The sequence below is a fragment of the Mauremys reevesii genome, linkage group 7 (assembly GCF_016161935.1).
Source record: "Mauremys reevesii isolate NIE-2019 linkage group 7, ASM1616193v1, whole genome shotgun sequence".
NCBI lineage: Eukaryota > Metazoa > Chordata > Testudines > Geoemydidae > Mauremys > Mauremys reevesii.
Window position 1 is genome coordinate 81,645,049 of NC_052629.1, and position 24,494 is coordinate 81,669,542.

The following is a 24,494-nucleotide window of genomic DNA, read 5'->3' on the forward strand; positions in this document are numbered from 1 at the left end:
CCTTGAAAGAATCCTACAGGAAGGAGACCCCCACTGGGTGATGGGTGCTATAGAAACATACAAGAGCAGGATAACTGCCCCAGATGCTGCAGTAATACTTGTAAATGGCAGTGCTTTGGACCGTTAGCGTAGCCTTTTTCAGTGAGGCAGTGAGTGGGTGTAGGATTGTTCCCAGTCTGGGAGTTTGTTCCTTATTCTGGTGCTTGAGCTTTTCCTCAGCAGTCTCTTTAGTGTAGCTGTGCCTTTAGTCTCTAGAGAGCTTACAGCAGCGGACCTGCATCAATGCAGCAGCGCTGCTGTAAGCTCTCGAATGTAGCCGTTCTAAGCCACTGGGAGAGAGCGCTCCCGTCGGCTTAACTACTCCAGCCCCCCGCCAGTGGCAGTAGCTATGTCAACCGGAGGAGCTCTCCTGCCAACATAGCGCTGTCCACACTGGTGCTTACGTCAGTGCAACTTATGTCACTTGGGGGTGATTTATTCCCTCCCACCCCCCCGAGACAGAAGTTATGCCAACATAAGCTGTAGTGTAGACATAACCTCAGAAGAGCAACATCCCTGAGGGCTTGTTTACACTTAGCGGTGCAGCTGTGCTGCTGTCGCGCTGTGCTGAAGGGAGAGCTTCCCGAGAGGCGGCAGCTCAGTTGATGGGAGAAGCCCTCCCGACATAGCGCTATCTATGCTGGAGTTTGGTTGGTATAACTGCCTTGTCCATACCCCTGAGCGGCGTCTTTATACATAGTTTGTAGCGTGGGCCAGGGCTGAGTCAGCCAAATGGCTGCTTTCTCTTTCCATTACCTGACAGCAGCATTGGATAGGGTGAGCAAAATGCCGGAGCCAGATCCTCTGCTAGTGTAAATGGGCTCAGCTTCACTTAGTCAGTGGAGGACTGCGACTTACAGCTGCTCGGGAGCTGGCCCCAGATGTAGAGAGAGGAAGTGAAGGTGTTCACTCGGACCAGATCCTAGACTGCGTTTCTTCTGGTCGCAGTTGTTCTATGGCTTTCACATCCCTGGTTTCTTGTCCTTTAGAATTTTTTCCAGTTTCTGTTCTTTCTATTTTGGGTTAAAATTGAGTGGAGCAAATCAATCTGTGGCATGTTTTGGTTTTGAGATATCAAAAGGTAACTTTCGGTAGCTCATATTTATGAAATAAATAAATGGAACAAGGCATTGATTTGCCTGCTAACTTACTACAGAATCTTTTTGGTAGGTTTTCCATAGCCCTAACTGCAATATGTCCCAGAACAGGCTGCATTACTGATTAGCTGACCATTGTAAAACCTGCACTGCAGACGTTAATCCGTGCCAGTCCATTAGCTTCTTGCTAGGGCAGCAGGGTTCAGGGCATGTTTCTCTTTGGGGTGACGGGCAGGCTTGTCTTTGGCTCCATCAGGTGGAGACTTCAAAATCAGCTGGCGAAAGATGATGTCTGTTTATCCTGTAATAGAATACAGCAGTGTGCACTGTATCCGTGTTCTTTTCTGGCCAGTGCTCTGTATGCTCGATCCCTCAGCATCGCAAGGGTGTGTTCTCTGCAGTACTGCCAGGGCATGTGGAAATGCATGAAATCTGCACTGTAGCTCTCAATGAATTTGTGGGGGTAAATGTTAGAGACCGATTCTGTGCCTCGCCTCACCAGCTCCTACATACTTCTCGATCTGTATAGAGGGGCTGAAAAGGAGCTCCTGGCTCCTGTGGTGTGCACACTGCAGAGGGCCACTAAAAACAGCCCTATGCTGTCCTCTGTGCAGACCTCAGCATAAGGGGATGTTCAGGGGTCAGGAGAGAGCAGGCACATAGCTCTTGGTGCTATATGAGTTGCGCTGCGTAAGTTAGAGCAGCTAGGGTGTACTCACTCGCACAAGGGGCTACTTTCCCCCCCCACATCAGACCCTAAGACCCATAAAGCCACCTCTGCACCCCCACCTGTGTGCTGAGGCCTTCGCTGGGGTACCTGGCGGAGGTGCTGCACAGAGTTTGACCCGGAGTGCATAATAGGAAACTGACTAGTTATTGCTACCCATGGAGCAGGAGGAGTAATGAATTTATGACCAATCAGCTGTTTTGCTTTCTCTTGCTAAGATTATCATACCCAGATATACCAGGATGTTCCATTGTCCCCTTCAACCTCTCATATGGGAGTCAGTCTCTCTCTGTGCTCGGTGTTAGTTTTGTATTCTTTCCATGCTGGGTGAGGAACTAGTGCAAGTCATGCTGGTAACGTTGAGCAGATTCTGCCTGCTTCCATGTGCCCTGGTGTGTTGCAATACCCAGGGATTTTCCAGGTAGAGGCTGAACGTTGGGAACCACAAGGACGGTCTTGTGACTAAACCATGGGTTGGAAGTCAGGCGTTCCAAGTTCTGTTCCCAGCTCTGTCACTGACTCACTGTGACCTTGGGCAGAGTCACCTGGGGCCTGATTTTCAGAAGTTCTGATCGCCCACCCCTTCAGAGCTGAGTGTTCTCGGCATCTTTGAAAATAAAGCTCTTAATCTCTCTGCACTGCAATTTCCTCCTCTGTATCAGGGGATAACCCTTGCCTGGCTCACGGGGCTCTTGGTAAGATAAATTCAGTAAGGTTTATGCATAAGCAGGGTGCCCACTCTTTCCCCTCAGTGCAGCTGATTCAGTGTTGTATTATTTGCAACTGGTGATCTCAGTGAGGATACATTCGTCACCACTTATGAGAGCTGTACTCATGTCATCACTGCAGAGACTGAATGGGATATCTTTATCTGCATGATGTGTTGCTGTAGAACTTGAGGACCCCATGGGGAACTGCATGGGAGGATTTAACTGTGAGCTCCCCTTATCTGCAGGGCAGGAGTTCTGGTTTTCCTGTGTGAATCTTCCGAGAATGATTTTTGTGGGGGACTGTGTATAGCCCAAGCTCCTGACAGTAGAGAGGGGAATAGGTGTAGACCATGGGACTTAGCATCTGATCAACAGAGATTGTGTAGAATTGCTAGCAGCTAACCTGGAATCATCATCAGTCCTTAAATTGTGTGTAGCTCTTGTAGTACAGCGGAGAAAATTGGCAAATGGCTTTTTACCCATCAGAAATGCCTGACCGTGTCTGAGCAGGATGGTCACAGGAAATGGAGAGATCTATTTAACCAGTTTACTAGGAGTTGTTGAGTTGAGGGATAATAGCAGTTGGCTCTATCTATCATGCACAAAGCAGCAAGACCCACTGATGAAGGTATGATTGCTGCCAATTGAGTCCTTCTAGTGAGCCAGTGCTCTGATACTGGGTTTGACTCTTGGGCTGAGGATAGCCTCTTCAATTCTCATAAGGAGTCAGAAAGGGGGAGCTCCTGCAATGAGGAGGAGCTCGTGGTTGAGATGCTTCCCTGGGTCGTGGAAGACCTAGATTGAATTGCTGCTCTGCCACTGACTCCTTGTCTGACCTTACGGCAAAGCACTTCCTCTGTCTGTCCATGTGGGGAACGGGCATAATGGGGCTAGCAGCACTACGCTGCCTCACAGGAGACTCTTTAGGATAAGAAATTAAATGGTGAGGTGCTAGAGTGCTGGAGGCCTAGGATAACTAGGGTAGTCTTCGTTCAAGATTTCCCCTTTTTGAAAGTGATACCTACGAGATAACTGGAGGCCGTATTCTAGTATTCTGCTTTCCTGTTCTGCATATGTAGGGAGAGCAGAATAGGAGGATCGAGATCTATTGTGTGGATTTGAGAGGAGAGTTGGGGGCCTAAATGGGAGTTGGCATAGGGGAATGGGGAAGGGAGGAGGCTGAGGATGGGGCATTCCATCTTTGGTTGCAATACCATTTCAAGTGTGTCTGCATCAGGAATGGCATCTGAGTTACCAGATTAGGGAGAAAGGAGCATATTAGAAAACCAACCCATTGCTGTCCTGAGCACATCTAGTGCAGTGACGCTTATTTAAAAATATTTATGCTCCATTCATATTTGGTTAGCAAGCTCGGCAAATGAGTAATGAAAGCAGGCACGTTCAGCTATTCTGTCATAGGCTGGCATTGCTAAAATGGCCTGAAATTTAATGGACACGTTAGCAGAGAAATGGATTGATATGGTGCCAGGCTGACCCTGCCTGCCTGCCTGTGTCCACCGTCCCCCTCTCTACCTAGCCGACCCTGAGGCTGGGCAGCTGTCGATGCTATTCCCCAGCAAGGCGCTTTGTGCTGCAAAGTTAGAACTTACCACTCGTTGTCTCTTTGAACTTGGGGTTGGCTGTCATATCATGTTTGCTATTCTGTGGGTTAGATTAGTGATTCTCAACCTATTTACTATTGCGGGCCACATATGCAGCTCTCTCTGTTATGTGGGCCACATCCACACAATATATATCAGGGGTCTCAAACACGTGGCCCACAGGCAGCATGTGGCCCATGGGGCTATTTCCTGCGGCCCACCAAGTGGCCCACGCCCGCCCCCCTGGCCCACCTCCAGGCCAGGGGTGGGCAAACTGCAGCTGCAGAATTGCCCCCCTCGAGCCCCGCGCCGCTCCCTGAAGCAGCTGGCATCACATCCCGGGGAGGGGGGAGGTGGGAGAAGCAGAGCGCTCCATCTGTGTGTTGCCCTAGCTTCCAGGCACCGTCCCCCGTCAGCTCCCATTGGCCGGGAACGGGGAACCGCGGCCAAATGGGAGCTTCGGGGGAGGTACCTGGAGGCGCAGCAAGCAGCACGCAGAGCCCTGCATCCCCCGCTCCCCCAGAGGCCGCAGGGACATGGTTCCAGCTACTTCTCAGGCCGGCAGCCTGCCCTGGCCCTGGTGTGCGCTGCTGCCGGGCCGGGGCAGGCAGCCCTCCTGCACCTCAACCCCCTGCCCTGAGCCCCCTCCCTGCACCCCAACCCTGTGCCCTGAGCCCCCTGCTGCATCCCACACACCCCCTGCACCCTGAGCCCCCTGTCTTCACCCCAACCTCCTGCTGCAGTTCAACTCCCTGCCCTGAACCCCGCCACACTTCTCATGCACCCTCTGGGGGCAGGGAGGGGGCGGAGTTGGGGTGGGGACTTCAGGGAAGGGGTTGGAATGGGGGCAGGGAAGAGGTGGGGCCTCATGGAAGAGGTGGAAGGGGGGCAGGGCCGGGGGCAGCAAGTGGGAGTTTGTCAGTGATGCGGCCCTCGGGCCAATGAACTAGCCCTCATGGTCATTTGAGTTTGAGACCCCTGATATATATGCTATCTGTATGGCCCCGAGGATGTCCCATGGGCCACAGCTGTGCGCTGATTAGGCCTCAAGTGGCCTGTGGATTGAGAACCACTGGGCTAGATGGAAGATGCTAACTTTATGAAAGTTAATTTTATTGCAAAGCATTTTTGTATCATGCACTATGGGTTCTGCTTGTATTGCTTCTAGGTGTTAGGCAGAGTTTGAATTTCTACCAAAGTCTTACCCTGACACCGGCTGTCCTGTTCGGGGTATAATAATACTTAGTATTTAGCTGGCACTTCTCATCTTCAAGGAGTGCCCAGCACCCTGTGCAGAAGGTAGGTTTAAGTTAGCCACTGACCACAGTAGCTCTGAACACAGCAGTATTGAGTAACACTAGTAATGCCTCAAAGAGCTCTCCACTCCCTGCTTCTTGGACAATTCTGTGCTTTTTCGGAAATGGGGAGTCTGAGGCAGAGAGGTTGTGATTTGCCCAACGTCTGTGTCAGATCCAGGACTAGAGTTTGGGCGTCCCTGCGTCCTGGGACTTTGCTTGGAACACCAGGCAGGATGGCTCCAGAGGCTGTCATGAGACTAATGACTTCTCTTTATAGCAGGGGTAGGCAACCTGTGGCATGAGCTGATTTTCAGTGGCACTCACATTGCTTGGGTCCTGGCTACCAGTCCGGGGGGCTCTTCATTTTAATTTAATTTTAAATGAAGCTTCTTAAACATTTTAAAAACCTTATTTACTTTACATACACCAATAGTTTAGTTATATATTATAGACTTGTAGAAAGAGACCTAAAAACGTTAAAATGTTTTACTGGCACATGAAACCTTAAATTAGAGTGAATAAATGAAGACTCGGCACAGCACTTCTGAAAGGTTGCCGACCCCTGCTTTATAGTGTTCTCCTGCCACTGTTCTGAGGTCTGTCCGTCCTCCTGCAGACATCACTGCAGAACAGCCGCTCAGCTCGGTATGCAGAAGACCGAAGCTGTGGACCGCCTGCCTTTTAAGGTAATTAAAAGTGAAGCAGCCTGCTGATGGCTATTCGGTGAGCAAATCTAAAAGGGGTCAGGAAGCAAAGCACTCTCCCAAATGTAAATAGCATGCTGTGTAATGGATTAGGCTTTCTGAAAAATGCTTAGCCTGTGCAAACCTCTCCCCAGTTGAGTCATGCAGTAGTTGGGGGTGGTTGGGGAGGCATCTTTATTTATTATTTCTCACATCTCCACAGACCCTGGGCTTTAAGCCTGGCACAGTTCAATTCTATCCCAGCTGCCTCTCCTGTTCTTGCAGCAAAGAGTCCTGTGGCACCTTATAGACTAACAGACGTATTGGAGCATTAGCTGTTGTGGGTGAGTGAATACCCACTTCGTCGGACATGCATCTGACGAAGTGGGTATTCACCCACGAAAGCTCATGCTCCAATACGTCTGTTAGTCTATAAGGTGCCACAGGACTCTTTGCTGCTTTTACAGATCCAGACTAACACAGCTACCCCTCTGATACTTGACTCCTGTTCTTGTTCCATCCGCCTTCTAGCTCCATTGCAGTGCTTCCTGATCAAAGTTTTATCATTCCCCAGAGCCCGATCTGTTGGAAGTTGAAATCTTTCCGAATGTTGCACTGCTCCATTTGAACAGTCACTTGTGATGTATTTTAAGAGCCGTCACTGCAGAACTGGTTGGCCAAAATAACCGAATCCTTGTCACTAGAGACCAGCCGTAGCAAAATGACAAGCCCAAGGAAGCAGGACTAGGGAAGGAAATCTGGGGATGAGCTTGTGTATGAAGCAGTGGGGAGCATGTGAAGTTGAGAAGTGAGGGTTAGGGGGAGGGAAGCAAGTGGTGGGGAAGGCAGTAGGCAAAGGGAGAAACCTCCTCTCCCCCAGGGCAAATCCTTGCATTTTTTTTAAGGAAGCAAAGTTTCTCTTTTACTTGTCTCTTGAAGCACCACTTGGCACAGTCATGACTGTTAGTGGTCGTTGAACACAGAACTCAGCGCACACTAACAGTAGGAAAACTAGGAGGAAGCCAGCACAATAGAGGCAGTCCTGCTAGGTTTGAAATGACTGGGGTCAGTCTCCTGTTTCTTTTTAGAATAGATACATCAACCGCAAAACCCAATTAGCTTTGAGATCAGACAAGCCTGTGACCTTGACAGAAATTCAAGCTACCTTTCAGTTCCTGCTCATGGAGGTTCCTTGCTTCCTTGCCCATTCATGCTAGGCCTGGCAGAACGTTGTCCAGGGAGAAAAGAAGCAGATCTTCCAGCCTACTTGAGATCTGGACCTGGAGGTTCTGGACAAAAATGCTAAGGGATCTGAGTTGTTTCAAGCTGTGTTTGAAGTTGATTCTTAAGGAACTCTGAGTAGATCAGTATCGTCACAGAATGAACTGGAATGTGTGTGAGATCACAGGAGACCCAGCAAATGAGGCAAAGCAACTGTCAGCCACCCATGAATCCCAGCTGGAGGAATCCATTGTGCCCTATTACTTTAGTCTTTGTGGGAGCACATGGTCCCCCGTCCCCCCTAGTTTTATTTTTAAATACTTTGTCTATCCCTTTACCTGCCTGCCAGCCAGTGAGGCAGCATGTCACTGCTATCACTGCTGAATTCTGTGCCTGTCCTCCCAAGGGGTAAAATGCTTAGCATCAGTTCCCCCCAGTCCAAGTAATTGTAGCAAGAGGATGCATAATGAGGCCTTAACTCTGAACTTATGCTGAGAGAGTCAGAGGTATTGCCTAAAGCTAAGTGGTTTGTTTCTCTCCATCCACAGCTACTGCAGTGCAGCTCTCTTGGCTGCAGACAGACTAGCTTGTGCTTGGTGACTTAGCCTGCGGCCTGTGTGCATATATGGGTTGAGGGGAAGGAGTGATCAGCATTTAAGCAGCCAGACTCTGTTCCCCCTGGCCCCAGGAACAATGTGTGAGAGGAATGTGCCTTGCTGGAGTGGTGAGAGTCAGCTCCCAGTGATAGGGGGCAGAGCCACTGCTGCTCAGCTGTGTATTCCTCTTGTAAAATGTTAACAAATGGCTGCTTCCCAGGTTAGGACACCTGCAGAGATCTCTGCTCTGCCAGGGGACATTGGGTATGGCTACACTTGAGAGTTGCAGTGCTGGTGGAGGCTTTCCAGTGCTGCAATTAGTAACTGTCCACACCTGCAGGGCACATCCAGTGCTGCAACTCCCTGGCTGCAGCGCTGGCCGTACACCTGGGTCTGCTTGGGGAATAAGCATTGCAGCACTGGTGCTGCAGCGCTGCTCGTAAAGTGTGGCCACACGCCAGCGCTGTTATTGGCCTCCAGGGTATTAGGAGATATCCCAGAATGCTTTTAACTAAATTACTCTTTGTTTTGTTATGATGCTTCTCTTTGTTTTGTTGTGAACTTGGGGCTCCGGGAGCTGCTTATCTAAAAAAACAAACACAGGTCCTGTTTGCTGTGATCAATCTGTAACTGACTGTGAACAATCAATTGAGATAACCCACTACCTTGCTGTGAATGAGGCAGGCAGGGGGATGAGTGTTTGCTTGGGGGGAGAAAGGGAGTCTGTTGGAGCAGCTGCTTATCTGGTCTGCAGGCTGTTTGCAGTTAAGAGTAAATGAGGGGTCGGGGAAATTTTCAGATTTTGCAAGGCAGGGAGCTGATACACAGTGTCGGCTCCAAAAATCCACTCTCTCTCTCTCTCCCCCGCTCCCTGTCACACTCCACCCCACCCCCCTCTTTTGAAAAGCACGTTGCTGCCACTTGAACGCTGGGATAGCTGCCCATAATGCATCACTCCCAACAGTGCTGCAAATGCTGCAAATGTGGCCACACTGCAGCGCTGGTAGCTGTGAGTGTGGCCACGCACCAGCGCTGGCCCTGCACAGCTGTACGAAGACAGCTGTAACTCCCAGTGCTGCACACCTGCAAGTGTAGCCATACCCTAAGGCACATCATCTTGCTTATCCAGTCCAGTTTTAAATGTTACAAACCACATAAAGAGACATCTGCCTGGTTTTCCCTGCAGGGCCCCAGATTTTCATTTCAATGTTCGAAATGTTTGTTCGGGTCACCTGGCTGCAGTGATAGAAAATGGGAGTATATCCATGTTGCGAGGATGTGTTTAAAACTCAGTTCCTCAGTGGAAACAGGCTGAGGTGTGCTGCTTTGTGTAGACGCGAAGTAGGAACAGCAAAGAATCCTGTGGCACCTTATAGACTAACAGACATTTTGCAGCATGAGCTTTCGTGGGTGAATACCCACTTCTTCGGATGCAAGTAGTGGAAATTTCCAGGGGCAGGTATATATAAGCAAGCAAGAAGCAAGCTAGAGATAACGAGGTTAGATCAATCAGGGAGGATGAGGCCCTGTTCTAGCAGTTGAGGTGTGAAAACCAAGGGAGGAGAAACTGGTTCTGTAATTGGCAAGCCATTCACAGTCTTTGTTTAATCCTGAGCTGATGGTGTCAAATTTGCAGATGAACTGGAGCTCAGCAGTTTCTCTTTGAAGTCTGGTCCTAAAGTTTTTTTGCTGCAGGATGGCCACCTTAAGATCTGCTATTGTGTGGCCAGGGAGGTTGAAGTGTTCTCCTATAGGTTTTTGTATATTGCCATTCCTAATGTCTGATTTGTGTCCATTTATCCTTTTCCTTAGAGACTGTCCAGTTTGGCCGATGTACATAGCAGAGGGGCATTGCTGGCATATGATGGCATATATTACATTGGTGGACGTGCAGATGAATGAACCGGTGATGGTGTGGCTGATCTGGTTAGGTCCTGTGATGGTGTTGCTGGTGTAGATATGTGGGCAGAGTTGGCATCGAGGTTTGTTGCATGGATTGGTTCCTGAGCTTGAGTTACTATGGTGTGGTGTGCAATTGCTGGTGAGAATCTGCTTCAGGTTGGCAGGTTGTCTGTGGGCGAGGACTGGCCTGCCACCCAAGGCCTGTGAAAGTGTGGGATCATTGTCCAGGATGGGTTGTACATCCCTGATGATGCCTTGGAGGGGTTTTAGCTGGGGACTGTATGTGATGGCCAGTGGAGTCCTGTTGGTTTCTTTCTTGGGTTTGTCTTGCAGTAGGAGGCTTCTGAGTACACGTCTGGCTCTGCTGATCTGTTTCCTTATTTCCTCGTGTGGGTACTGTAGTCTTGAGAATGCTTGGTGGAGATTTTCTAGGTGTTGGTCTCTGTCTGCGGGGTTAGAGCAGATACGGTTGTACCTCAGTGCTTGGCTGTAGACAATGGATCTTGTGGTGTGTCCGGGATGGAAGCTGGAGGCATGAAGGTAGGCATAGCGGTCGGCAGGTTTTCGGTATAGGGTGGTGGTAATGTGACCATCACTTATTTGCACTGTGGTGTCTAGGAAGTGGACCTCCCGTGTAGATTGGTCCAGGCTGAGGTTGATGGAGGGGTGGAAGCTGTTGAAATTGTGGTGGAATTTTTCCAGTGCTTTAGTCAGAGTTGGCAACCCTAGTTAATACCCACCTATTGGTTTCCAGGCTGGGTTCTAGTAGTGAACATTGTACTGAAGGGATGATTCAAATCGTCTCTGTAAGAATCAGCGCAATTAATTGCCTGCCTTTGCCAAGCCATAGGCCCAGGGTGGAGTCACGCAGCCTTTAGCTGAATAGCAGAGCTTTTCTGCAGTTAAGGGTTGGAAGGAAGGAGATGGGGAGCTGCCAGTCTGGGAGGTAGAAGGAGCTATTTAAGTCTGAGGCCCAGTGAATCATAAAAACATGCAGTGTCCCAGCCCTAAGAGTCTGCTCTCATTTTTTGATCTCTCTCTTTAGACTGGAGCGATCTTAAGAGAAGAAGGAAGCTTTTAAAGCAAATCATCACATTAGTTACGGTAGCAATTGAAGGAAGCATGGTAAATAGTGGAAGATAAGTGATGCACCTGACTGCAGCAGTGGTAGAAACTCCAGCAGCAGCAGCAAAGGCAAACTGGCACAGCAGGGACTGAAATTAGCATGGGCATCATTAAAACATCAAAGCAGAGAGAGAGAGAGAGCTCAGAGGAAACTGAGGTTTCTGCCAACAGTCACACCTATGGACTAATCTTATCAAGTGTGCAGATACTCCTCAAATGCATCTCTCTGGCTGCTTGCATGCTAAGCGACTCGATTTCCATATCTATCTGTGACAATTGTGCAGTGCACATTGGGTGGATGATTGCATGTGCAGAGTTTAGAAAATCCCACCTACTGTCGGTTAATTTTGCAGAGAAATTAAAATGATGCCCTAGCAGGCGATTTATTGTAGGCCATTTCAGGTTGATAAATTAATCTCTCCTTTTCCTCCTAAAATACTTCTCCAGAGTAACACCTGCAGAATAAACAGTTTATTAGTAACGGCAATAGCTACTTGCTGACCAGTGACATAAGGATTGATACTTTTTTTTTTTAAGTACAGTTCAGATCTTGTGAATCTCAGGCCTATATGCTGTGCTAGTTTGAAGCTAAAATACACCAAAGAAAATAACTTATTGATTTGCCAGTTTTTCTTGTCTATCTGTTTCAACAGCTTGTTTAAATGCTCGGTGGCAATTCCTAAAGGTGAGACAAGGATCAGGGACAGCGTGACTTCTGAATAGTTGGAAGTCGGTGCCGTCTTGTTTGCCCCAAAAATCCATCCAGTAGAAACAAGGATTAATAAAAACAGAGGGTGAGATTTTAGGAAACACTCAGCATCCACGTAGCTCTGCTGCCCTAGAAATCGATGCGAGTTTTACCATTGACTTCAATGGGAGCAGAGTTAGGCCAATGCTGAGCACTTTAGCGAATTGCACCTGAAATGTCTTCTCTTATTGACACTGGCAATTGTGTATTGGTGAGATCAGGACTCCTAAGGAAATTGACTTGTAATGAATGCACTGTTCTCCCTGACCAGATTTCCTGTGGCTTAGTTTCCTTTCAAGCCTGGAAACGCCCATGTTTGTTTGACAGGTGCCTTGGAGGGTGTGGGAGCCCTGGGAATGGCTCCCTGTCAGCTTCTTCTTCAGGATTATGTGTCTGTTGCCTAAACACTTGGAGCTTCAGGCTAGTCTATGCTACATCTGTAACCAAACCAGGGGACTCAATTCCAACACGGTTGACCCCTGCCCGGTTACTAAATGGTGAAAGTGGCAGTGTAGATGGGACTGAGGTGTTCCTGAAATTAGACAAGTCCATCGTTAAGTCCCAGCCACTCTACAACTTCTAATCATGTTCCTGCCTATTCGCACTTGCAGAGCCAGCAGGGCCTCACTTGACTGATGGAGCTACCTGTCCGGAGAGCTGGTCTGCAAATTAAAGGGAAAAAATTGCCCTGTGCAACCCATTTTTCTGGCGAGAGAAAGGCAGACAAGGGATCCTACATACTCAGTCCCCACCACAGCCCTCCGAATCCTGTGTTGCCCGGTGGGTGTCTGTCCCTTCACCTCTGCACGTCTGGAGTTTGGAGGTGCTCCCTGTAGACCAAACAGCAGGTGCCTCTTGTCTGCTGTTACCATCCTGTAGGTAAGGGCAGGAGGTGTGACGCAGAGGTGAAAGGACAAGGAGGGAGGGAGAAGGTCGGAACAAACAGCCAATGAGCACCTGGCAGAGAAAGTTCTATGACTGTCCAGAGGACCTTGCTTTGGCTGCTGCTTCTCCCACTGGCTGGAGTCTCTGGCCTCACTTCAGGTTCACTCGCTACCCAAACTGGCTGCACTCCCATGGATTTCAGTGGGCTCTTGATCAGGCTCTGTGACAGGACAGTCTTTAACCTGAGACCCCCATACAGCACACTGGCTAGCACTGGTGATCTTCTGTGTCTGATCTAGTCTCATGTGCCTAGGTAGTTTTATTGGTTGCTGTTACAGGGTGTGAGTGCTGTCAGTATGTGTTTTTTGTTTACTTTGCCTGAGGCTGTGGCCAACTGCTGCTGGAAGAGAGCCCCCCATCTCATGGGGACCAAGGAAGGGCTGGCCTGGTCCTTTCCTTTTCAGCATTTTCAATCTCTCCATTCTCTTTCTGAGTTAATGCAGAATTTTTCAGAATATTTCGCGTTTCCTCCTGGAGCCAGCAGAAGTAGTCAAAGGGGCACTGTCCAATTGAAAAAACACTTCCCAGCTGAAAGTTCTGTCCCCACAACTGCTATAACAGAAAGGAATTCTTTGAGCTTGTGCGTTTGCCAGCCCTTTGCATATCCTTCATTTCACTGGTGATGCTCACTTGCACGGTCTCTCCTGTGGTAGTACCATGACCTCACTCTTGTGCGCTGCTCCGTGGGAATTCATAGGCATGCTGGACCCCAGTCGCTGTGAGAAGGGGTTCAGCATCGACAGCTGCTGCAGAGCTGAAATGGAGGAGGTTGCAGGAAGGGATGTGCCCAGAGAGGATGTAGGGCTGGACGTGAGTATATTGACCTGCATTCAGTCCCTTCCAAAGGAGCAGAAAGCCCTTTAGGATGTCTAAAAATGGAACTTGAAAAAATATTAAAAATTTCAGTACCCAAATGAGCCACACCTGATTTTTTTTTTTTTTAAATGGACTAATTTCCATTGATTTGAAATTGGCAGTGGCTCTCTGTCCTGTGCTTGCTTATGGTTTCCGTTCCCTGCTATATCTTCCTGGTTGCCTGACTTGGCATCCAGAATTGTTCTCCCCTTTATGTTAGGATCAGTATTAGTGTAACCAGTAAAATCCACCAGCTCCTGATGGGGTGCACTTGTGGGTTTTATTTAATTTGACTCCAAAATAGACAACACAATTATTAAGCAAACTCTCTCTCCGAGAGAGCAATGCCTATAAAACTTAAAGGGTGGGACCTTCTTCAACTCCAAACACTCCCTTCTCCTTCACCCAGCCCCCAGTCATTAGCACCTCACCTTTAAGGGTGATACAGGTGGGTCTGGCAGTATGTTCTAATGCTTCCCTGATCCAGGTTCTAGCAGAGCAAAGGAAAGGAAACAAATTCCAAAACCAGGACCCCTCTCTGAGAACATCCTGTTGGACCCCTCCCCATCCCTGCTTCCTTCATTCATACAAATTGGGGGGAGCTGTGTTAACACAAGAACCTGGTTATCTGGGGATAGAGACAGTTGCTCAAATAGACAGGCCTGCGTGTGAAGCGTGATCCCTCTATCTAGTACTGTAGATAGTTGTGTACTTCGTAGCTGTGGGGAAAAAACGTACTTTAGAGACTTGAGGGGTGTGTGTGTGTGGTCACTTCCAGAGACACTCTGTCGTAGCAGCGCAGATGATTAGAGCGTGAAGGGATAATTTGGGAGGAAGGAACCAAATGGCCTGGGTGCAGGAAAAAGTGGGAACTGCGCGTCTGTCAGTAGGACAAAGGGTGTTGGGGTAGCAGAATGAAATTAAGTGAGGTTGAGTATCGGAGAGGATATAACGGGGAGCTCTGCTGGACTGAGGAATAGTCTCTTGGAGGAGATGACGGGGCTGGCCATTGTTTGAGTCATTCCCCATGAGGCTGGACAAAGCACTGGATGGTACATTGCTGTGAGGAACAATTCTGTGTTGACGGAAGGGGGTGAGTGAATGGATAGGTGCCCTAGTAGTTCTCCCCAGTCTGACTTCTTTATTGCTGTAGTGCAGGCCTGCACAACTCGTAAAGCAGCGAGAGCCATATTACTCCAAAGAAAACAGCTGAGGGCCGAAACCCACTGCCCCCCTCCCCAAACACCCTCCCCCCAGTGCTGCCCAGCCCCCCTGAAACAACCCCCCTCACCACCACCCACCCTGCGGAAACAAACCCTTCTTCCCCAGTGCTGCCTCGCCAAAACAGCGGTATTGAACCTTGGTAATATATTATAGCAAGCCCCTAAGATAGTATAATTAAGGTAAAAGAAAATGTCTTTTTGCTAGGAGTAGAATCAGATCTCCCCCCCTCCCCCCCACTTGGTAATCAATTGCCCTGTTAAATGGACAAGGTGTGACTGAGGAAGATGTGGAAGGCAGCACCTCCAGACAGCTGCAACCCTTGGAGAAGGGCTGAGAGCCAGACCAAGAACAATTAAACTTGTCAAGTGGGCTGACTAGAGAAGAGCAGACATACTGATGGCCTGAGGGGGTTAGAAGCAAGCACCTTCCTTTGGGAACACCCTCTTTGCAGCACTGGGACAACCCCCAGCCCAGAGAAAAGCAGCAAAAAGGACCAATTTTTATGAGACAAGATCAGTAGAACAAGTCAGCCGCCGACTCGCCACTCGCCTCCTCACCCCCCAGTATAAAGCCACCCTGCACTGCTCGCCTCCTCAGCCCCCCACCCACCTGGCTTGCCTACTCACCCGCCCCGGCCCGCTCACCACTTCAGCTCACCACTGCCCGCCTGCTTGCTTCCTCAGCCCCTCCGCCACTGCCCGCTCACCTCCTCAGCCCCCCTCCCCTGCCACCGGCTCACCTGCCCCCTTGCCACTGCCCCCCAGCTTGCCTACTTCCCCCTCTGCCTCTTCCCCCACCCCCCCCCCCCCCCCCCGCTGCCAGCTCGCCTGCCTGTCCACCGCCGGCTTGCCTGCTCCCTCCACCGCTGGCCTCTTACCTTCTGCCGCTGCCTCTGCCGCTGGTTCACCCTCACTCCCCAGCCTGCCAGTGGCCTCTTCACCACCCCACCCACCAGCCGGCCGGCCAGCCATTGGCTTGCCCCACCCCGCTGCTTGCCTACTCACCCTCGCGGGCCGCACAGTGAGCTCACATAGGCCACATGCGGCCTGCGGGCCGTATGTTGTGCAGGCCTACTGTAGTCCCATTTCCCAGGGAAATGATCAGCTCTCCTGAGATCTTCCCGCTGATCTGCCAGCTAGGAACAAACAGGTTGAGTTGCGACTTCCGCAACTGCAGCGGAACAGTGATTTGTGTGCGTGATTAATTCAGCTGTGGTGGAGAGCGGTTTGAGGATGTCCTGGTACCAGAGACGTGGATGAGGAGGGTAAAGGCTGAGGAACACGCATGCCTGCCCCCTGCAAGCAAAGGAAATCTGGAAATCTGCTGACCTGACCCTACAGATCACATGAACCCAGGGCTGACGAGGGTGGGGGGGAAGCCAGTACAAATTACTGGGGCCCAGCTGTCCGGAAGGGGGCCTGGGGCCTGGCTTTGTCAACCCTATTTAGCTGGTCTGCCCTTTTTTCACTGGGGCCCGAACCCACTCTCAGCGGCCCTGCATGAACCCTGCTGGAAAAGTAAAGCAGAACTGATTGCAAACCTGAAAGCTTCCTATTCCTGATTAGAAACAAGAGCAAACTATACTGTGAGCACGTTTGTTTTGAATCAAGTGATGTATTGGAGATGGGCTGAAAGTCACTGGATGTGGGCCAAGCTGCAGGGGTAACTGTCCACTTAATATTCTCTCCCTCGCCCCCACACACGTGCGTTATCAGTGCTGTGGCATGGTGCCACTTGTAACTTACTGAGGGTCCAGGACTGCTAAACTCACAGGTCAAAGGGGTGCGTAGTTGCACGACTGCTGTTTTGCAAGCAGTTTCAGTATTTGTGTGCAGTAATTATTCGTGTGTGTGTGTGTAAATGGCTCTGGAAATCGGGACCTGTTTTTTCTGAGGTGCATGGTAGAAACATTTTTGGTGGATTTGAATTCCTGTGATTTCAGGAGAAGAACTGTAATTGCTAGGTCCCTTGGAGTGTCAAGTGCAGTGGATATGTGGGATGGGATTATATGCCGGAGGATGCAGCTGTGAAGAGGGTAGGTGGAAATTAGGGCTGTATGAAACCTCTGTTTATCCTCAAACCCAGTCCTGCTGAGTTTGACAGCGCACATGCGGGGGCTGGGTGTTTGTACAGTGGGACGGGGAGTGGGGGAGAAGCGCAAACCCTACACAAACATAGCCTTTAATTGTCGCTTTAGATAGGGCATCTTCAAAGGTGGTGGGAGCCTCAGGGCTCCTGCTAATCCTCCTGGACTGGGTGGCTCCCTTCTGTGAGTCCGTTCTTCAATCCAGCAGGTTCATCCATGTCCCACCTGGCATAGGCCACTGTCTCCCAAACCCCTACATGGAGAGGTGCCCCACAATTGCTCAGGCAGTAGCTTGGGAGCATACCTAGGTCCCCAAGCAGCAATGCACCACAATCCCTAGAGGATGGCTGTTTGGGTGCCCCAGTGTTCTGAAACCAGGGCTTAGGAGGCACTTCTGGATGGACCCCGGAGTGTGTTCCCCTTGCCAGCTACCCTTGTGGTGTTCAGGAGGTGCACTCCACCTTCTTCCTTGGTGGCTTTCTGAAGATCCTCCTGGGGAATCCCAAGACACAAGGGAGATGCCTGTGGCCATGTTTCCCCACCCCATGGGATATCAATGGTGGTTGTTTGGGAAAGCGCTGGAAGGATATTGGGGGCAGAGCAGGTAGGCTGCTCTGCCTGGAGCTGTGTTCATCCAATTCCCAGCTTCCTGACAACCCTGCAGAGGCTGCTTTGCTTTCAGCTTCTGGGAAACCCAAGTCTCCAGGGTTATCACAGCATGAGTGGGAACCTTACAATGCCCTGGCACGTCACTAAGTGACTGGAGCCCCGGGTGAGGGAGCAATGGAAATCCCTGGAAATCTCCCTCAGCCAGTGCCGGCTCGAGATTCCCATTGAAGCCAATGGGAACTGTCCTGGGATGTGGCAAGAAGCTGGAAAAAAGACAAAACTGTTTGTGGCCTCTCTTGGAAGGTCTGGACGTGAGTGAAGTGCAAATTGCAGGCTCTGTGCTGCCGTTCGCGCGCTGGCTCACCACCCGCCAGCACCCTGCACTTAGCGGACTGTGTTTAGCCACGAGCATGTCGTTTGTTTTGGAACACAAAGGCTCCTCGACTTGAGAGTCTGATGGGGTTGGGTTATCATAGGGACTGAACGGCTGCAGCTTGCCAGGTGAGACTGCTCTGCCCCTTGGGGCGGCTGTGGCCCTGAGAAGACAGTCCCTGCTTTCTTTGCACACACTGTATTGTTACACAGACAGCGTCACCTCTCTCCAGGGTGGCTGCAGGGCTCAGGAATGCTCCCTAGCTGCATGTGAGCCCTTTCCCTAAGGGCTCTGGCTGGGACTGTTTGCTGAAGCCCTGCTGCCTTGGAAGGCCCTAGTGGTGTATGTTGGGGTCTGACTTGGAGGTACTACATGAAAGGTGATCTGTGGGTCCCACCCTGCCTTTCTCCACAGCACCTCTCCTCAATCTGTGCCTTGCCCGTGTGAAGATGTGGTCATGCCCTGAGCACAGGGGGACAGTGTGTTCCTGCACATCCCAACCCTTCCTTTACACTGATTCCCCAGACCCTACTACCTGCCCTGAGCATGGCCCCCGGTCGCCCTCCTTTCAACACCGCAGAAGGGTGTTTGAATGGGGAAGGAAAACGCCAGTTCTGTGAGCTAGGATCTCATTGGCTGTCACTCCTGAATGGTGCCTTGCCCTGCTCCCCCTCCCCTGCATGCTCAGTGCTTTCCTTCCCAGGCACATTGGACGCCTTTTGTGTGGCGTGGCATCGGCCTTGGCGACAAGCTTGGCAGGAAGAGGAAGCGCAGGAGATGCAGCGTGTTGCCCTGTGTGGCACCATGGCACCATCAAAATGGCGGCGGCAAGATCAGGGCCCTCTGCATCAGCGAGATGTGCCCATAACTTCCCTTGCCCCTAGATGGTAGTACATGTGCTTGGACCAAGCCACAGCAGCAGGCTAAGGGCAGGAAGCGGCTGATGTTGGCAGTCATATTTCAGTGGTGTTTTCTCTCCCTTTTTTGCATCATAGGGGAAGTTGAGGTTTCTGAGAATACGTTGCCAGCCCTGGTTTGTGGTAGTGACAAGCCCCAAACTCTTTGCTGCCTTCCCCTGTCACCTCCATAGTTGTTCAGCCGAAAGCCTAGGGACTGGACCCGTGACCACAGGACCCTGGGGAGGGGTGGGGAACCTGAACCTGGGCGGGAGTGGGGATAGCGAGCAGGGAGGGTTCCGGGGTGGCTGTTGGGAGAAGGAAGCTATCCACACATTGATCAGTCTGCAGAGCTAGGGAACGCTGGTAGCATCACACAGGGGGGATCCTGTGAGAGCCACACGCACCACGTCTGCCAGGGAGGCTGTATAGGTATGAGGAGCAGCTGGAAGAGAGGAGATTCCAGGGGAGCTTAGCTGGGCATGGGATTCCAGCTTGCCTTTGGGCCTCCTGGAAATCAACTGCTCTGTAATATGGAGAAGCAGCTGGTGCGATTGCTGACAGATCAGTTCCTTGCTGCAGGCAGTGGCCTCCTGTAGCTGGGAGAAGTGCAAGTTGTGTTGGTCTGTGCTGGCCACACACCCACAGTGGCTATAGTGGGGCTGTGGTGTCCTAGCCTTTCCACCCTAGCTGGCACTGGCCTGTGTGCCCACTCCTCAGCCCTGGTGGTTGCAGCGTCTCCCACTTGTCTTCCTCCCCGGTAACGCCTGCTGTAATGTGTGCTCATTGAGAGACTGGGTGAGGCTGTATCTCGCTGTGGGGAAGGTCTCTGGGAGGAGGCAGCCACCCAGCACTTTCCAGCACAGGAGACACCATTGGATGCAGAAGGTGATGCGGAGCAGTTGCCATTTGGATTAATTAAAACATGAGCATGTTGGTGCCTGTTCTAATGCAACAGGTAGCTCATCCAGATCTTTGGAGCTGCAACTCCTGAGCCCTGCTCTCCCGATATGGGAAAAGCTTCGTATTCCAATGTTAATTTTGTGTTCAGAAATCGTGGCATGGGGTAGACCAAGTAACGTTGCTCCTCCCCGTTACCTCCTAGTGGGTGGGACTTTTGAAACATCCGCACATGTTTATGGTGGTGGTATTATGCACTCCGCTCCCCCAGAGGCTCTGAGAGCACATGGTCCCCCACGCTTTAAAGCACATAAGGGAATAGCTTCTAGATTGCTTTGCACAAGATCTCACAGGTGGGAGAGCAGAGAATAGGGCTGCAGCATCTGAGCTCTCAGGAGTGCAAGGCATTAGAGCAATGAGTCATGCAGCCCCATGGCCTGTGCTAACCTTTGCTTTGTAATTCATAGTTCTTCTCTTCCTCCTTTCAGAGCAGCTAGTGCTGGGAGCCTACAAAGAACTGTCTCGCCATTGGGATAAAGACTATGACTCCTTCGTGCTGCCGCTGCTGGATGAACAACAGCCATGTTATATCCTCTACCGGCTGGACACCCAGAATGCACAGGGCTTTGAGTGGCTCTTCATCTCCTGGTCCCCTGACAGTTCTCCTGTAAGCCTTTGGTCTCTCTAAATTCCTCTTTGCAGGGTTGTAATTTTCCTGGCACTCATAAGAATGTTTGTGTGGTGGGTGGAGGATGGAAAGCTGTATTTAAGGACTAATTATTGGAATTGTTCAAAGGTTAGTGTATCATTTTCTGAAGACTCGCTTAGCAGAGCTAATCATCTAACTTCCATGTAACACTGGTTAGCCAGATGGACCCTAACATGCTCTGCAAATGCTCTGTTCTGTAGCGTGCATCAGTTCTCCTCCGGGGGAAAGCTTGGCTACTGTTTAACAGACTACTGCAAACTACATGACAGATACAAGCAAGGAGTGAATCCAGCCTGTAGGGAATGGAATGTAATTATCCATGAGGAAACTTGGCCAAGATTTTACACTCCTACTTTGGCAAAAAGTGCCACCATGAGTGGTCAAGACCCGAGTTTTAGCTCTCATTTGCAAGCTGTTCCTGTCAGCAGTGTCCCCTTCCAGCTTGCTCGGGTCGATCCAGTACTGACTCGAGGGAAGAGAGCTACCTACAGAATCCTCTGGCCACCCAAGTCATGATCCAGCCCAGCCCTGCTTTACTTGAGATCTGACATGTAACCGCATGCAGGCAGAGTTTTACGGCAGGGTTGACTCAGACTTCAAGGCTAGCAGGGACCATCATGATCATCTAGTCTGACCTCCTGCACATTGCAGGCCCCAGAACCTAACCTATCCCCTCCTGTAATGGACACCTAACCTCTGGCTGAGCTCCTGAAACCCTCAAATAATGATTTAAAGACTTCAAGTGACAGATAACCCACCATTTACACTAGTTTAAACCTGCAAGTGTCCCATGATCCATGCTGCAGAGGGAGGTGAAAACCCCACAGGATCTCTGCCAATCTGACCTGGGGGAAAATTCCTTCCTGACCCTAAATATGGCGATCAGTTAGACCCTAAGTATGTGGGCCAGACTCCTTCTCCTGTACACCCTCTCCAATTACCAGTCTGTATTACTCTATGAACACATCAAATGCCACAAGAAAAAAACTTTACTCTGGTGCCACAGTGACACCTTGTGGCCAGTCAAGATATTAATGTTTGTATTTGACCCTGTTGCACCTAATATTTTTTGAAGCCCCAATCCCCCTCCCCCGCGTAAGATAAGTATTCTCATTCCCACTTTTCAGAGGAGGGAAAGTGACAGCTGGTGACTTAACCCAAGGTCATCTCAAGCCAGCTGTAGAGAATTAGAATGAAATAAGATTGAATCACAGTAGCAGATTGCTCTGGGAGGCAGTGTGGCCTAGGGGTAGAGCACTTGGACGGTACCCGAGAGATATGGGATCTATTCCCAGCTCTGCTGGCTGACCTTGGGCAAGTCACTTCACCGCGCTGGGCCTCCGCTTCCCCATCAGTAAAATAGAGATAATGATGCTGACCTTTTGTAAAGTGCTCCGAGATCTGATGAAAAGAACAATCTAGAGGCTACGTGGTATTATTAAAGCTGTCATTGCTGTTGCCTGTGCTGGCTTGGCTCAGTTCATCAGACACTTGCCACCAGAACTAAATTCACTACAGAACCCTTCTCCCCCAGGAGAGCCAGGATCCTACTTCTGTTGTCACCACTGGCTATTGAGTCAGGTTCTGCTTTGTGGTAAGGTGACTACTGGCTGCATTTAAGCCATTCTGGGATGTCCAGAGCACTATCCAAAATTCTTCTGTAATGGGGGCCACTGACTAACCGCAGGCTTTTTTGGGGGGGGCGGTGAGTTGAGGAGGGAAAGACTAGTAAAGCAGTCTTTACATGTGGGATAGACAGAAGAAATCAAGAAGTTGGTTGTGATGGTGTGTGGGCATGGGGAGGAAGGCAATTTGTTTCTGGCTCAAAGACCAAGATAAGAGGCAACCAAAACAGCCTGGAGAAATTATTCTCTGGAGTTAGATGTGGTAAGATTGGAAACAATGAGCTTCAATTAAAACCAAGCCATAGCTTTCTCCTGTTGCTTTAAAGCGGAATTTTAAACAGGGAGATCAGTCAAATAAAGGATCCAGTTTAGAGGGGGACTGAAATCCAAACTGCAGTTTTGGAGCACTTATTAGAAATGATCTGTGTGTAGAGATTAACCCTTTTAAAGAGAGGGGAAATGTTTGGGCTTGTCATGCTAGTAAAGTTCCAGAATTAGGTTGACTAGCATCTCAATGACGTCTTGTGGGTCTCAGCTGTCATTACTAATTCTATAGCTGTGTGGAAGTGAAACCCCAGACTGATAGGACAGTCTGTTGGAATACATCGTAAGACAGTGAATGTGACTGCCTAGCTGGGATGATGCAGTTGCTGATAGATAGGGGGTGGATTCCTGTTAATGAGAGGAGTTCTGTCTTCTCCAATGCCTTGTAGTATCACCATTGGTAGAAGTCTAGCACTTCAGCAGCTGCAGAATTGATGCCCTTGAATTAGCAGAGGGCAGGAGCCCAGACTCAGATCCTGTTTAAACTTTCTGCCTCACTGAATAGATCTTGCTCACTCTCTACTTGTCCAGGTTAGACTGAAGATGCTGTATGCAGCGACCCGAGCAACTGTGAAAAAAGAATTTGGAGGAGGACACATAAAGGATGAGCTGTTTGGAACAGTTAAGGTAAGGACACCTGCTTATGGCATGGACTGCAAGCCCACAGCACCTTCTGGTTAACATCTCAGGATATGGCTACACCGCTGGAGCACTGTGGGGTAGACCTTTGCTGCAGCAACAGGGAGAGGTTTTTCCATCACTGGAGTAAATCCACCCCCTTGAGAGGTGGTAGCTAGGTTGATGGCCTAGCTGGGCCTATACCGGGGCTTAGGTTAGTTTAACTGTGTCTCTTGGGTGTGAATTTTTCACACCTCTTAGCAACTGTAGCTAGGTTGAGCTTAGTTTTAGGTGTAGATCAGGCTTGATGCAATAACCAGTGCTAAAACTGCCTGGGATACCGCACATGGGGGTTAAAATATTCCTGGATCACTACTGGGTTTTTCCCACCTTTGTTACTGCTCTCTGTCCTTGTTTCTGTAGAGTCCGTCTTCGCTCTTTTAAGGTTAAAGAGAGCGCCTGCAGGCGCTCTGTTCTTGAAGTGCCTGCACACAAGTGAAATTGATGAGATCTTTGATTTTCCCTGTTCAGCTCAGCAGCAGGTGCTGTGATTTGTGTGGGTCACTACCTTGGCAGCTCGGGAACAGGCTGCTTTCAGTCTGCTCACCCATGAGAGAGCTGGTTCCTTTAACCCCATCACGGCCTACAGGCTGTATCTTTATCCAATCTCAATTGATTAGACTCTGCCTGTTGGTATGCGTACTTCCACCTTTTCATGTTCTCTGTATGTATAAATATCTCCTGTCTGTGTGTTCCATTCTATGCATCCGAAGAAGTGAGCTTTAGCTCACGAAAGCTCATGCTGAAATAAATTTGTTAGTCTCTAAGGTGCCACAAGTACTCCTGTTTTTTTTGCGGATACAGACTAACACGGCTGCTACTCTGAAACCTATCCATTCAGGGTTATCCTGGCAATTTCCTTAGCTCTTGTTCTGTTTGAATGAAGAAATCATTTATAAAATGATTAATCATATTGCCCATTGGCACTAAGCAGAAGAGAAGGTTTCTTTTCTGCTAATCTAGTGGAACATCAAAGAAAACCGATTATTACATTTATAGAAGAGATGGGGGAGGGGGGGGAGGATGTACATATTTTATAAAGGTGCAGTTTTAAATAACGCCACAAGGTGGCAGCTTGTCTCAATAAATGAAACCAGGTTGCTATACAGTAAAACTTGTTTGCTAACTGCAGCCACCTGCACTAATAGCCACCACCCATCATGGTCCAACATAGCCCACGTTTTTCTGACTTTCAGAGCATGCTCCAACACTGGCTTATTTTTCAAGGGTTTTTTCCCAAAGGGACATGATGGGGGATGGGGCTCACTTTTTAGTGAGCTGGGAGTATCTGCAATTGCTGGCATCGGCCAGCCTGAATTCTGTGGGTCAGCTGTTTCTGTGACTAGAGCTTGGGATAAGTACCTGTTACAGATGGAATATCTCCAGCTGCCACAGATTTGCCCAGGTTGTAAACTCTGTTGCAGTCAGGCAGCTGGAAGGAGAACCCACTTCCAAATGGATTATTTGAAATGCAGAGAAAATTAGTTAAGATTTTTGTTTAACTTCTAAAAGAAAACTTAGGG

General features: G+C 49.8%; 1 protein-coding gene across 2 annotated transcripts in view; it reads left to right on the plus strand.

Annotated features, from left to right (window-relative positions):
• The window catches only part of TWF2 (twinfilin actin binding protein 2), a 74,110-nt gene that overhangs the window by 26,292 nt on the left and 23,324 nt on the right, over window positions 1–24,494 (plus strand). For both annotated transcript variants that reach the window (XM_039547172.1, XM_039547173.1), the window contains exons 3-4: window positions 20,124–20,302; window positions 22,825–22,920. In XM_039547172.1, the coding sequence (XP_039403106.1) occupies window positions 20,124–20,302; window positions 22,825–22,920 (275 nt within the window). The remainder of the gene's footprint in view (window positions 1–20,123; window positions 20,303–22,824; window positions 22,921–24,494) is intronic.